We start from the raw sequence: 15,940 nt of genomic DNA, 5'->3' as shown, positions 1-15,940 counted from the left end.
CATGTAAACAAAGTACATGGCATGTCCAATAGGATGTGCTCAGTAAATATTTGTTATTGTTATCTCTCAGGGGTCCAGCTAATAAGTGGTAATGCTAGTGTCAAATTTAGATATTTGGATTTCATATCCTATGTCCTTTCCACACAGCACCTCCCATAATATAAATAATGTTGACTTCCTGCCATTGTGGTGATGTCATGAACCATTAACATTAGGGTGGATGGTCTAATTTGTTTTTCCAAAAAGTGGTAATAGATCCATCTAAAGTATTCCTCTTGGTACAGTTAGCACACATGTGTGTTTCTCAGCTTCCTCAATAAGAGAACAGCTGTGACTCAGGACAGAGCTACTTGTTCAGCTGGTTGGAGCAAGTGCTAAGAATACCAGTCTGCCACATGATATAGCCCACATTAAACTGAACCTATGGAGTCCTGCAGTATAGTTGAAAAAGCATACTAACTAGTGAGTTGAAAGACTTGAATTCTAATCTGGGATCTACCACTTATTAATTATATCTTGCAACATTTCCAAGTCTGGGTTTCTACATCTTTATTTCTTTTTTATTTTTCCAGTCTTATTGTGGTATAAAATCGATATCCAAATCTTTAAAGTGGGGATCCCAACCATCATCCTCAGTGCTGTAATCTGTTTATACAATCCCTTTATAGACATTAGGAGAAGGTGCCTCTTTTTCCAGGCAGATGCAGCTCTAAGGTTCATGAGCTTGGTGAGCACTAGGTTTCAGTCTCCATTAGTCTCCTTGGCCAGCCCTTGGGAGTCTTGTACAATCTACAAAAGTGAACACCAGGGCCCTGTCTATGTTGTCTGCCCACTGCCCAGGGCTATTAACATCAAGTGAGATAATAAAGGTGAAGGAGTTTAGCAATGTCTAACCCTCTCTGTGAATGTGAGGCACTGATATTACACAAACACTACTTGGTTTCAAATAGTAGGATCCAAAGGCTTCCTGCGTAGACACACTGACCATTGATTGCCCTTCCATTTGCTCGGATGATCCCTGTGACTCAACATATACGGCACCTATTAATATGGCCATTAAAGCAGAGATTGTGGCAAAGAAAGTTTTTTTCCCATCACTTGCAGGCCTGGGCCAGCCTTGCTTTCTAGAATCCTGAAGACTAAAATCAGTTCTTTTGATGATTCATCATTTTTTATGACAGTCATGCTGTTTTTAAAATGTCCTGGAGTGGGACTGGGTCTTGCCCATTGGTGGAATTTGGAACCCTTTGGTTAGAGCTTACCTCTGGTTTTCAGGCAGAGGTCACTGTATAAAAGCTTTGTGTCGATGGGAGAAAGACACGTTGCTGAACCACAATGCCCTCTTTTCACACCTTTGAAGCCCAAGCTGTCTCCTGGGCTGTGTGAATCAAACAGCGACTCCTTTTATGAGTCACTAACCAAAGGATAGCTTCAGAGTCAGACAAACAGGCCCTAGTTCTGACACTACCTTGGGTAGGCAAATCACCTTTCTAAATTTTCATTTTTTCATGTGGCTTTAGGGACAATAATAGTATTTACTTCATAAGTTTGTTACATGGATTAAATGAATATTTGAAAAGCACTTAGCATCGTATGTAGCACACAGCAAATGCTCCATAAATGTTAGCTCTTATTACTAAGCTCCCTGCAAGCTATTCGACTAGATGTTGAGGAAAAACAAAAGCATAAGTTGTAATGCCTTCCCCCAAGGAGCTTGGAGTTGTAGTTGGGGAGTTAACATAATTGTTTCAGAAAAGGCAAAGCAATAAATGTCTGATACAAATAGATGCTACTGTTAGGGAACTGGTGTTTGAACTAGGGTCTGAAGAAAGGCGAGGTTAGGATAATAGAGTGGATGAGGAGGGCATTTCATTTGGGATTGGCAATACCAGCAAGGTTCAGGACCATTAGTAGACCAGCTTGCCTGGAGAAATGGAGATACTGCTGTCTGGGAACATAGATTGGGATTAAGAGGGGAGACCCCTAAATATTAAATACTAGGGTAAGTACTTGACTTTTGACTCATAGTAACGATGAAGGACATGATGACACTTGCACATGGAAATGTCCAGTAAACACTGGTAAAGCTGTTGGGAAAATGCTCAAAACTGTAGCTAAAACTTTGGGGATGGAAGTTGAAACTGTGAAAGCTGGGGATACCACTAAGGCCAGCTCCTTGAGAGGTGCTCCTTGATTCCAATTTAATGAGGGCAACTTTTAAAAATATATTTTTATTGTCAGAGAGGAAGGGAGAGGGAGAGAGAGAGAAACATCAATGATGAGAATCATTGATCGGCTGCCTCCTTCACGCCCCCTACTGGGGATTGAGCCCACAACCTGGGCATATGCCCTGACCAGCTATCGTGGACTAAAGGGAGGTATGGTGTATCAAAAACAGTTTTTAAAGCAGATGACATTGTGGGAAGGAACTCAATTTGCTATTGGATCAAAACTAAAAATAGTATGGGGTGCTTTTTAAAAGAGTATGAATTTAGTTTCTCTATAAGTTCACAAATTTTTGATGCATAGAACTTTTTATGTAAAAATATATGATCTGAGCATTATTCAGACTCAAGATGAACACAGATATAAGAAATGTATATGAATATTAATTTTTTAAAAAATTCAAAATATAATTTATATAAATATTACATTGCAAAATGGTAACCACAATAAGTCTAGTTAACATCAATCACCACATATAGTTACAGGTGTTTTTTTGTGTGTGATGAGAACTTTTTTAAGATCTACCCTCATAACAGCTTTTAAATGCACAATGCAGTAATATTAACTATAGACACCATTCTGTACATTATAACTTCATGACTTATTTATTTTATAACTGGAAGTTTGTACATTTTGGCCACCTTTGTAAACATTAGGTTTAAAAATAAAATTAGTGGGGTGGGAATGGCCAGGGAGAGGTCAATGAGGGAAAAAAGGAGACATATGTAATACTTTAAACAATAAAGAATTAAAATAACTTAAAATTAATTACAGTTGATACAAGCTATTTATCTTTTTTCTCAAATGGAATACACCCATGTACACATTTACATGTCATAATTTGAAATAGTGAAATAAACATAGTCTATAGTATTTAAATTTACCTTCACTATTTCATTATCACAAGAAGGTGTGATGAAGAAGAATGACAAAGTATTAAATATAATAGGATGCCGAAAGGGACTTAACCTTATTTGGTGTAGCAAAAGAATAGAGATATTTTTCTACATTAGGTTATCGGAGCAGTAAATATGTTATTCTTTATTGTATAAATTACTCATACATTGTTTTCATATTAGAGGTTCATTTCTCAAGGAAGTATATAATGTGCAATCTTCCTTAAACAATTTGTTAATATGTATCTAAAGCTTTAATGTTGTGCCTTTTAACCAAGTAATTTTTTTCTTTAGAAATATGGCTTAAGGAGACAATCAATTTGGAAAATAGTGAAACCTGTGAAACCTTGGAAACAAATTAAATGTCCTACAACATGAGGAAGGGTAAATGAATTACATCAAAATTTAGTATGGAATATCTTCATTAAAAATGAAATATAGTGTCATTAAACATAGTGTGTGTTTCTTTTGTAATACCTTTAATGGCAAGAGAATGTCTCTTTTAAAAAAAAGAGAATATCTCTTCATCTGATGTTAAAGAAGTGCTCTCAGCCTCTATAAATTGAGGTAAAAGATAACTTTGTTCTTTGATTTGATCAACAAACTTTTATCTCTGTGTTTCAGGCCTGCGTTACAAAAATGAATGTAGTCCTAATCCCGAAGCTATTCTAGGAAAGATGTATAAACAGATAGTTACATTAAAGTATGAAGAATATTGCAATAGAGGTATGTGTGTGTGTTACAGAGATACATGAAGGAGGGAATGGGCAATTCTGCTCACGTGGTCAGGGAAAGCTTCAAAGAGGTGACATTTGGACTGGGTTCTCATGGGTGAGCAGAATAGGTCATCAGGAGGTAGGAAGGTATTTCAGGCAGAAGGAATGTGTGCAGAGGCATTAAAGTAGACTAGCATGGGCCATCCAGGGACCTGTAATAGTTCGGTATATTGGGAAGAAGAGTAGAAGATTATGTTTGTATTTTATCCTCTTGGCAAAGGAGAGGTCATTAAAAGAGTTTTAGGAATGGGCATAACATGGTAAAATTGTGTTCGAATGATTACTCAGGCTTTAGTATGGAGAGGCCACATTTGGAGGGGTACCAGATGGGAGATACCAGGATATTACTGCCATAATTTAGGTGAAATGTTATACTGGCTGTGAATGAAGAGGAGGCAATGTCAAGCAGAAATTTAGGAGGAAGAATTATTAAATTTTAGTGACCCGTTGGACACTTGTCCCTCAGTGTGGGAGAAGGGAAGGGAGAAAATCATGTTGAGATTCCTAACTTGAGTGACTAGATGGATGGTGGTGCCATTAAACAGAATAAAGATAAGTAAACCAGGAATAAAGGCAGAAGCACATTTGTGGGAGAAAAGGTGCTGTAGGACCCTCAGATAGAGAAGTTATTAGTTAAATAGTGGTTTGGAGCTTAGAAAAAGATTTGATCTGGAAACCTAGATTGTGATGAACTTAATTTCCTGGTTCATGAACATAACATTGCCTAGGGAGAGTGTAAAATTAGGAGAACCCTGGGGGAAGCTGTATTTAGTGGCCAGGAGACTGAGAAGAAACTTTAGAAGTGATGAACCAGGAAAGCAATGTCTTCAAAGAAAATTGGAGTAGTGTTATGTGTTCTACTGCAGCGTAACAAATTACCACAAGCTTATGGCTTAAAGCAACACTCATTTATTAACTTATAGTTCTGTAGGTAAGAAGTCTGATAAAACATGACTGGGTTCTCTGTTTAGGGTGTCAAATCCATTTTTAAGCTCATTCTTGTTGACAGAATTGCAATTATAAGGAATAAAGTTCCTGTTTTCCTTCTATCCTGGAGTCTTGGAGGACCATCTTAGAAATGTGCATACTACAAGTGTTTTATGAATGATGAATGGCAAATAAAATAAATTAAGCTGAAAAGTATCATTTGGTCATTGGTAACTTTAGTAATGTCAGTAGCAAGAGCAGTTTTAGCAGGATGGTAGAGGCAAAAGCCAGATGCAGTAAGTTTGGTTGTCAACTGGAAGTGAGAAAGTAGAGTTAGGGTTTAGAGTTTTGTTTCAAACAGGAAAGGACAAAGTTGGGAATAATTAATGAACTAGGTCTCAAGGAAACTAGAAGGAATGAGCTTTAGACTACAGATGGAGGGATTAATTATGGACCTGTATGGGAACTCAGCTTCCTCTGAGATAGGAAGAAAGAAAGTATGGATGGAGATACGTTTGTAAGGGGAGAAGGGGGTTGGTTGGTGGGCAGCTGAGAAATAGAGGACATTTTTGTCAAATAGCCCAGTTTTCTCTTAGAAGTTAGAGATAAGGTCAATGAAAAAGTAGGTGAGATTTTGGAATCGCTACTTTGTGCCTAGGAGGATTTTCATACAATTGTTGAATGAATGAATGAATGAACTTAAAACTAATGGAGTGGCAAGAAACATTAAAAAACAAACAAACACCCAGATGCTCTCAGATTGTCCACCAAACCACACCTGGCTCACCGGGCTCCCTTTTTGCTCCCATTCTCCCTTTCTCTGGTTCTGTTCTCACAGTTAATCTGATCTAGAATTGCTTAACAGATCCTCCTCACTCAGAGGATGTAGACTTTCTGCTCATAAATTACTTTAGACTTTAATAATCTAAAATCTTTCTAGGTTACCTAGGGGCTATTTAATTATCATAGCTGACAAAAGTTAGGCCCCCCCCCTTCCCCTTTTTCAGACTTTGAGGTCTTTGAAGTCAAGGGACTTCATCTTTGCATTTAGTGCCTCTAGCACAGACCTGGCATAGGGAACCCTCAGTTTATTTCTCTAGTTTAGATGACCCAGACTTATGGCTCCTCTTCCCGTATGGCCAAATTGTACTATTTTTCCCCCTCTTTACCCTATGGAAGATAGTTAACCTTTACAAATACATGTATATGTTTTATAAATTTAATGGAAATATAACAAAATGCAGAAAAGTGTATAAATTGTGTTAGGTTTTCTGAATTTTCAAAGTAAACACACCTGTGTGTAAGAGTGTACCACCAGCGTCCCTGCAGTCCCCTTTGATGTCCCCTGCCAATCATTATTTTCTGGCAAAGTTAACCACTATGCTGACTTCTAACCCCATAAATGAGTTTTACTAGAAGTTTATATAAATGGAAGCATATAGTATGTACTCTTCTGTGTTTAGCTTCTTTCACTCTTCATTGTAGTCATGCATTTCATTTATATCTTTCTATAGAGTTGAAGTCTACTCATTATCTTGATATCCCATTATATAAATCTATCACAAATTTGCTTATATATTCTGTTGTAGTTGGGTATTTGGGTTGTTTCCAGGTTTGGGCTATTATGAATAATGATGCTTTGAGCATGTCTTTTGGTGAACATGTTGGCATTTCTATTTGGCATAGGTCTAGATGCAGAATTACTGGGTCAGGAGGTATGTGAATGTTTGCTTTAGAAGATCCTACTGTATAGTTTTGCAGTGTGGTTGTATAACAACACTAAATTATGCTTCCACTGGCAGTGTTTGAGAATGAGTTGCTCCCACATCCTTACTAATATGTGGCATTGTCTGCCTTTTCCAATTTTAGCCATTCTGGTTTTATTTTGTATTTACTTGATGATTGGTTAGGTAGGGTACCTTTTCATATGCTTTTTGGCTCTTTGGATATCTTTTGTTGAAGTCTCTTGCTCATTTTTCTTTGGGATGTCTTGATATCTTCTGCTATTAATTTGCAAGGGTCCTTTGTATATTCTGATTACAAGTCTTGTTGAAAATATATATATTGCATATATTTCTCCCATTCTGTGAATCTTCACTCTAATCTGGCTTTTGGTAAACAATTGTTCTTGATTTAGCCTATTAAATTTTTCATTTATGGTTATTACTTTTGTGACCTGTTAAAGAAATTTTTGACTATTCTAATGTCACGAAAATATCCTCCTATGTTCATTTAAAGGCTTTGTTATTTACCATTTACATTTAGACCTACAATCTGCCATATAGATATAGATATATTGCAACGGTTGACTGCAATATCCGTTATTGAAAAGATCATCCTTCCACTACTATAGTGCTACTGTTTTGATAAATCTGGTGACCATCCATGTTGATGTTTCTGGATTTTTTATTTTGTTCCATTTGTCTACTTTCTGGTCCTTGTGCCAATAGCTACACAGTCTAATAACTATAGCTTTGTAATAAGTATTGATACTTGTAGTATAATTCACCTGTAGGTTTATTTATTTATTGCCACCTAGATTGCTTTAGCATTCTTGGCCCTTTGCATATAAATATAATTTTAATTCAACAAATATTTATTGAATACCTATTTATTATGTGTTAGGCACAGTGATAGATGTCAGGAATATAGCTATCAACAAGATAGGCCTGGTACTTCCCTTATAGTTGGGAAAGTCATATATATATATAAATAAATGCTTAAGCGACCATTACGACTGGTCGATCCCTCAACTGATCGACCGGTCACTATGACGTGCACTGACCACCAGAGGGCAGATGCTCAATGCAGGAGCTGCCCCTGGTGGTCAGTGCACTCCCACAGTCAAGCTCCCACAGCCGGCCAACCTCCCACAGTCCCTCCCCCAAGCCAGCCGGCCTTGATCCGCCCTGATCGGCGGCCAGGCCGAGGGATTTCAACTGTACACGAATTTGTGCTCCAGGCCTCTAGTAGAGAGATATGAGAAGAGGGCCTAGGGTAGAGCCCTGAAGAACTTACTATTTAAAGTCCGTTAGCAAAGAAGAGAGAGAGACCCCAAATATAAGAAAATCAAGAAAGGACAGCATGAAGAAAGCTAAGGGAAGAAGAGAAGCAGGTGTATCCAGAAAGTGTGGTAAGTTATGTCAATGTTGCTGCAAGGTCAAGCAAGATAAAGCCTGATAAAACCTCCAGTGAACTTAGCTTGTAGTGGCTATGGCTATTGAGAACTTAATGATGCAGTTTCTAGGGGGGGGGGGGTGTCTTTATTAGATTGTGAATTCTTACATGGAACGAAGTTTCCTGTTTAATTAGTGAATGTTATTTCATGATATAATCAAATGATCTTCAAATTGTTGAACACCATATGGGCCAAGATGGTTTTCTACTTTATACCACCTCCCTTCAAATTTATTCTTACAGCTGATGAAAAAGTAATTGCTCTTCTACATGGAGAATAATTTAATATCTATTCAAACCTTGGCTGTTTTAGATAATCAGAAATTATATTTCATCCATCCATTCATTTATTCATTCTTCCATCCATTTATTCATTCATTCAGTAAACATGGAACAACTACCATCTACCTAGGACTTATAAGCATTGTGCTAAAGATGTAAGTAGAGAAGGAAAGGAAGGAAGGAAGGAAGCCTAGAAAGATGTATTTCAGTGAGTCAGCTCTGCAATCTCTGTTTTTATATTTTCCCATGACTATTCAAAGGAGGTATACGGTTAAGCTCTGTAACCTGAAGACAAAATTTCATAAAGTGCCTCCTTTCTGGTTAAATAAAAAGCAGGATTTTAGTACAAAAGTTATTTTCCCTTTTGGGGAGCCTTCCTATAATTTATTGTTTGCTTAGTACTTATTCACATCTTGGTATTTATGTTTGAGTCTTTTTTTTAGATTTGAATGCTCATTTTAGGGAAGGAAGAACAGAAATTAGTTGATACAAGATGATTAGATTAAGCCTGGCCAGCTTGGCTCAGTGGTTGAGCATTGACCTATGAACCAGGAAGTCCAGGGCACATGGGTTGCAGGCTGGATTCCCCATGTGGGCGTGCAGGAGGCAGCTAATTGATGATTCGCTCTCATAATTGATGTTTCTCTCTCTCCCTTCCTCTCTGAAATAAATTAAAAATATATATTAAAAATTATATTAAGTATGTACAGTACTAATTTTTATTATCATTTATCAAGGTTTAAGAACCAAAGTTTATTTTTTCTCCAGGGTGCGAAGTTGTAATAGATCTGTACTTAGGGTCTATTAATGGATTAATAAATGCCTAAGTAAACCATTTTCAAGCACACCTAACTAACGTAAGAATTATTACTTTACCGATACAATATTGAAATTAATTTCAAATTATTTTTAAAAATCAAGTCTCTGTAAGGATTTTATGAGGGATTTAAAAAAACCAAGAACAACTTCCAATACTTGAAGATGTAATAGAAGTTTGGTAGGTTAGGAAGTCTTCAGGAATAAGATTAACCTTGAGGTGATGCTTACTGGCTCTGGAATGCAAATGGAAGTATAGCACCTTGGCAGAGGTGACGTTTCTTTAGGAGGTTAGAGGAAGAGAAATAAAACAGGGAATATAAATTAAGTTTATAGTAGTAATAAGATCATTTAGTCCTTTTAAAAAGCTTTTGGCAGATTGATTAAAAATGATTTTTTTTCCTCATATATTGTTAGTTTTTTTCCTTAGAAATAACTAGAAACAAAGATTACTAACTGCTATAAGTTGATAGTCTCTGGTAATACTTTAGTTTTAATTGGTGAATAAGGGAAATAGAAAATTAAGACTATCTTATTTTTATTTATTTCTATTTTTTATTTTTAAAATTTATCTTTATTGTTGAAAGTATTACAGATGTCCCCTTTCCCCCCATTGACCCCTCTACCCTGCAACCCCCCTCCCCCGCAGGCCTTCACCACACTATTGTCTGTGTCCATGGTTATGCATATATGCATATAGTTCTTTCTTGCTTAACATTTTTTAAAAAATTAAATGTGTTTTTTTTAATCCTCATTGGAGGATTTTTTAAAAATATATTTATTGATTTTTTACAGAGAGGAAGGGAAAAGGATAGAGAGTCAGAAACATCAATGAGAGAGAAACATTGATCAGCTGCCTCCTGCACACTCCCCACTGGGGATGTGCCCGCAACCAAGGTACATGCCCTTGACCGGAATCGAACCTGGGACCTTTCAGACCGCAAGCTGACACTCTTATCCACTGAGCCAAACCGATTACGGCAGAGGATATTTTTTCCATTGATTTCCAGAGAGAGTGGGAGGGAGGAGTATGTGTGTGTGAGAGTGAGAGAGAGAGAGAGAGATGTGAGACACATTGATTGGTTGCCTCCCACATATGTCCCCACCAGGGCTGGGAACTTGCAACTGAGGTTCATGCTCTTGACCAGGAATTGAACCCTGGACCCTTTGGTCCACAGGCCAACACTCTAACCACTGACAAAATTGGCCAGGTCTGCTTAACATTTTTAGTTCCAAGTTCAGTCAGCATAGTCATCAACTGACATTTACTCTGAACCCCTTGGGCGAATGTCATTGAGCCAAATACCACAAGAAATAATATCTTCTGTCTACGTGAGCAAACTGGTAGTTGAAATATTGCTTTCAGAATCTATAGATAATAGTGTTTGATGTTAATATGTTGTGAGATTCCAGCCTTGGAATCATGATGTTAAACTAGGAAAAATGTACACTGAAACTTTAAAAAATATATGTATATATTTATTGATTTCAGAGAGAGGAAGGGAGAGGAAGAGAGAGAGAGAAACATCAATGATGAAAGTCAATCATTGATGGGCTGCCTTCTGCACTCCCCCTTCTGGGCATCCAGCCTGAAACCTGACATGTGCCCTGACCAGAACCGAAGGGTGACCTCCTGGTTCATGGCTCAACATTCAACTACTGGGCTACACTGGCCCGGCAAACTGAACATTAAAAAAAAATTAAAAAAATAGAAACTGTTTCTACTGTCTGTCGAATAAAAAAGTCACTGTCCTATGCAGTGAAACACTAAACATGTTTTTTAATATTTTAAATATTTCAGCAAATATTACTTTAGCTTAAAAGAGTTGAATTTTATTTAATTGAGCATTGTATGAGTAATGTAAGGTAAACTTTCATTTTGCCAAGTAAAATAAGGAGGTGAGTGGATTCAGAGACTATCAGGTAAAATAAATGATTTGTGCCTTTACTGAAAACTCAAATACAAAGAAATCTTGGTAGATAAGATGTCAGGAAATTTGTGACTGAAACTTACTTTCACCTGACCTCCAAGGTTAATATCACATTTCACACTGAGATACTTTTCATTCTATAATGTTAAAAATGTTTCTTTTATGTATGGTCAGATTTTAAGTATTTATCTTCTCCCATTAGTCCCCCTCCTTTTTTCATCCCTCCCCACCGCGGTCTCTTCGGCTCTGGTAGGGTTCCTATTGCTGGCTATCTAGTCATTGCCATTCTAATACCATTTAAGGTAGCTCTGCTGGGTTTATTTATTTTGAGCCCTACAATCCAGTTTCTCTTTTAACCTGGCTTCCTAAATCAAGTTGACAAAGCCATTTTATTTTTTCTCCTTCTCATTTCAACAACTCGTGATGTAGATTGGTTAGGAAGATATAACGTGCAGCGGGACAACCTCTTCCCCCTGGAATCAGTTATTTTCGAGGTTTCCTCCTTTTCTGGCTGAACGTGCTTCAGTCGGGCAGAGTACCTTGTGAAGGACTTCAGCCCCCACAGTTCCCCGTTTGCGCATGCCCTTTCTTCTTACAGTTGTCAAAGTGCTTTTGCCAGAGCGGTCACATAATCAACCTGAAAGAAGAAAATAAATACTGTACACTTTTAAATTTTATCGATCCTTAAAAACTGGACCCTCAAAGGTAACTGCTACTAAGAATTTGTTACTTGAGATTGGGTGATTGCATGTAAAGGAAGATCTATTGTGTGTGTGGTGGGGGGAGGGGAAGGAGGAGGTATCTATTTCTCGGACTTTGCTGTAAATAAGAAAAAAAGAAAACAGAAAAACCCTGATCCAAACAAACAAACTATACAAGCAGTCACCGAAAGAGAGTGCATATTAACTTTGTAAATGTTATCTTAATCTATTGTTTACCTTTTGTTTAAAGGGTCTTATTTATTAAAGATGGGTCTTGACCTTGACAGAGTGAATTTATGAGAAAGTGAAATGTATGTCTTTAAGGGTATTGAGAAGAGAAATGGGTGTTCATGGTATGATAAAAATCTTTAAATTCAATAAATATGTTAATATTAATTACAGCCTTTATAAAATATTCTGAGTCCAGCTTACTTTTTGGCTTTTTTTTTCTATAGTACAGCATTATTTTTTCCACCAAGAGCATGTAGTTTACACTGAAAGTATTAACAAAAAGCATTTGTACAAGCATCAGAAAAGCTGTGAGATTGAAATTAGAAGCAACTGCATCTTTCAGCCATGATGATATGGCTATTGTAAAGACAATTCTAACCCACTGGAAGCATCTCAAATCCCAGATTATAATGGTTTACTGCAGCACTGCTTAAACCAAGTATGAAAATGTCTCTTTCTATCACCATTTCCTTTGGTAGCAATAGAATTTGGTGTTGTGAATCCCAGCCTTGCTTGCCTCTTTGTGTCATATTTTTCAATACTGATCAAAGCATTGTTTTAGACCAAGGGAACTGAAGAACATAAAATCAATCTTAAGTAGATTTTATTGGTAGTAGCTGGCCATTTGTGATGTATGTCATACTAGGTTGGGTTCTTTTGCGGGGGTGTGGGGGGGAGATAGGGGAGAAAGGAGTAGAAAAGGAGAGTAAGGTGGCTGTGAAGAATTTCTTGAGCCCGCTATTTTGTCTATGTATGGAACTTTAAAATGAAAGATTAACCATTTCGTCTTTTTTATTTTTAAATAACAAAATAAAAAGTTGATGTACAATATTATATTAGTTTCAAGTGTACAACCCCATGATTAGACATTCTGTAATCATTTTAAAGGTAGTCTTTAATAAAATGGAACTATTTTAATCCTATTTCTTGGTTTGACATAATTTTGTTTAATAGTTAAGAGCAGTAGCACCTCCATTTCCAATACATTTATTTTACAGTTATTATTATGAAGATGCCCAAAGGCTGAGCTTCTGCCTGTATTTGAATGCCCTTTCACAAGTGTCCTGAGAAAATTCTTCTCTGTATCTGAATTAACTGCATTAAATATATTCATAACTTTGTTACAATTATACTGAATTCTCACCTAAAATAATTATATGTTTGGTCATATGCTTCTTTAAAATTTCAAAATATTTGTTTCCAGGGTCTCAGCACTGTAATATTAATATAGTTAATACAATTAACATGTTCCAAGGGACACGCTAGCTCAGGGATAACTATATGTATGGCAATCTGGTTTTGAGTGATTACTATTTTCATCCGTGAATGAGAAAACAGGCAGTAGGTAGAGGTGAATATAATAGTCCGTGAATGAGAAAATAGGCAGTAGGCAGGGGTGAGTATAATCCTATTCGAAATGGAAAATACCATACTCTCCTTATATGGCTAAATGAAGCAGTGATGGCAATGCACTATAATTACAATGTATGAGAATTTGAGACTTTGTACTCTGCTATTTTTAACACTTTTGCTAGCATATGGTAATTCAGGGTCTTCAAACCATAATCTTTCACTGCTAATACTAGTGATAAGAGAGTGTATTCTAAATTTGCTGAAGTCTTGTGACCAAGGCAGCAGCAGGAGGATTCAAAAATGACAATCTGGCAACTCCAGAATTATCTTGACTTTCTACTTAAATCCCAGAAGGATTTTTTACTTTTTTTATTTTCCTCCCTAGAGGATTTTTTTTTTAAAGCCCCACCCCATCTCACACTCAGTGTCTGCCAGAGTCTCTCTCTCTCTCTCTCTCTCTCTCTCTCTCTCTCTCTCTCTCTCTCTCTCTCTCTGACCTCAAATACAACTAGAACATTTCCTCACTCTGCAGAGAAATTCTCAGGCTCCTGTTGAGACCTGAACCACTGAGATGCCAAAAATCTCTTGTGCGACAGAATTGGAGACAAGAAAATTGGAGAATAAGCAGAAAATCCTTAATCCTTAGAGAGTAACAAGGAGCAAGCACTTCCAAACGTTTCAGGAGATTTTTACCTCTTTTAAAACGGTGTGGGTTTTTTTTTTTCCCTGTCTCCTAACAAAATGGAGTGCTGCAGCTACTGGGAGGCCAGAGAACGATTGTGCAGCTGAGTCCTCCTCACAAATGCCAAGGATTTCCTCCCTCGTGGTTCGCTGCTGCTAAATGAAACAATTATCAACGCTAGAAGGCAGTTTGCTAATCAAGAGGGATGAGGCTGCTGTTTCTTTAAAGTGTCAGAATCGAGGAGGGGGGGAAGAAAGGGTCGTGCGCGGTGTCTTTTTAACCTTGCTGAAGGACGCAGCAGTATTTATTGACGTATGCAAATAACTAGGGGAGGGTGGTGCTTGGGAAAAAACAGGAACCAGAATCAGTTTCTCATTGCCGGGTGAACGCTCTTAGTTCCGGTGAAGGGAAAAGAGACGTGGCGAAATTGCTGTCTTTCTGTCTTATAAGCACATCTCTCACTAATCCAGAAAGGGAACCAAGACATCAAAAAGGGTGAAGACGCTCTCACAGTGTTTTTAGAGACCTTGCGTGAGCCCTCCCACCCCAGCCCGACCTGTTCTTCTAAATGGGAGATTATGGATTTGCATTGCAATTGGCTAGTAGCGGAGGCACTGGATTTTCGCAAGTAAAACACCCGCCCGCTTCAGCGAGGGGCATTAACGATCACATTGACAATAACGCGTCTCTCTTTTTTCCCGTTTCAGCTGCGCAAACCATGCAGGATGATTTACTGATGGACAAAAGCAAAACCCAGCCCCAGCCCCAGCAGCAGCAGCGGCAGCAGCAGCAGCAGCAGCCCCAGCCCGAGCCCAGCGCAGCCGAAACCCCGTCCACGCCCCTCTCCTCGGAGACCCCCAAGCCGGAGGACAGCAGCGCAGTGCCGGCCCTGAGCCCTGCCGCGGCCCCGCCGGCCCCCAACGGCCCCGAAAAGATGCAGATGGAGTCGCCGCTCCTGCCGGGCTTGAGTTTCCACCAGCCCCCTCAGCAGCCGCCGCCGCCGCAGGATCCCGCGGCGCCGGGTGCGTCGCTGTCGCCGTCCTTCGGCAGCACCTGGTCCACGGGCACCACGAACGCGGTGGAGGACAGCTTCTTCCAGGGGATCACCCCAGTCAACGGGACCATGCTCTTCCAGAACTTCCCGCACCACGTCAACCCCGTCTTCGGAGGCACCTTCTCCCCGCAGATCGGCCTGGCGCAGACCCAGCACCACCAGCAGCCGCCTCCCGCGCCGCAGCCCGCGCAGCCGGCGCAGCCCCCGCAGGCGCAGCCCCAGCAGCAGCGCCGGTCGCCAGCCAGCCCCAGCCAGGCGCCCTACGCGCAGAGGAGTGCCGCCGCGGCTTACGGCCACCAGCCCATCATGACCAGCAAGCCGTCCTCGTCCTCGGCCGCCGCGGCCGCCGCAGCCGCAGCTGCCGCCTCGTCCGCCTCGTCCAGCTGGAACACGCACCAGAGCGTGAACGCCGCCTGGAGCGCGCCTTCTAACCCCTGGGGCGGCCTGCAGGCTGGCCGGGACCCTCGCCGGGCGGTCGGCGTGGGCGTGGGCGTGGGCGTCGGGGTGCCTTCACCGCTCAACCCCATCTCGCCGCTCAAAAAACCCTTCTCCAGCAATGTGATCGCGCCGCCCAAGTTCCCCCGCGCGGCCCCGCTCACCTCCAAGTCCTGGATGGAGGATAACGCTTTCCGGACCGATAATGGTAACAATCTGTTGCCATTTCAGGTAATGCTCCAGTGCACCTGCACTCGCCTTCCTCCTACCTCTTACCCCACTTCCTCCTCCCCTCCTTCCCTGCCTTTTAATAGTCCACTGATTACCCTCGCCCCCTTCCCAAAGCCCCCAGTTCACTGGGGCCATTCCGCTCCCGAGCCCCGGGATGGGGGAACACTACGACTATTCAAAGATACGTGTCTATACACCCTGACAAGATAGAAAAGGGCCTTT

At 39.7% G+C, this 15,940-nt stretch overlaps 1 protein-coding gene across 14 annotated transcripts in view; it reads left to right on the top strand.

Moving 5' to 3' along the window:
• The window catches only part of CPEB3 (cytoplasmic polyadenylation element binding protein 3), a 181,822-nt gene that overhangs the window by 23,032 nt on the left and 142,850 nt on the right, over positions 1–15,940 (top strand). For 7 of the 14 annotated variants that reach the window (XM_059662846.1, XM_059662837.1, XM_059662835.1 and 4 more), the window contains exon 1: positions 14,538–15,718. In XM_059662846.1, coding sequence (XP_059518829.1) covers positions 14,567–15,718 — 1,152 coding nt within the window. In that variant the 5' untranslated portion in view covers positions 14,538–14,566. Of the gene's footprint in view, positions 1–11,615; positions 11,737–13,864; positions 14,023–14,372; positions 15,719–15,940 lie in introns of those variants that run through there. The other 7 variants (XM_059662840.1, XM_059662839.1, XM_059662838.1 and 4 more) reach the window with 6 other exon arrangements.

Source organism: Myotis daubentonii, chromosome 13 (assembly GCF_963259705.1).
Source record: "Myotis daubentonii chromosome 13, mMyoDau2.1, whole genome shotgun sequence".
In the NCBI taxonomy this organism is placed as follows: Eukaryota; Metazoa; Chordata; class Mammalia; order Chiroptera; family Vespertilionidae; genus Myotis; species Myotis daubentonii.
The sequence above is the reverse complement of the archived record's forward strand: the minus strand, read 5'-3'. Positions and strand labels throughout refer to the sequence as shown.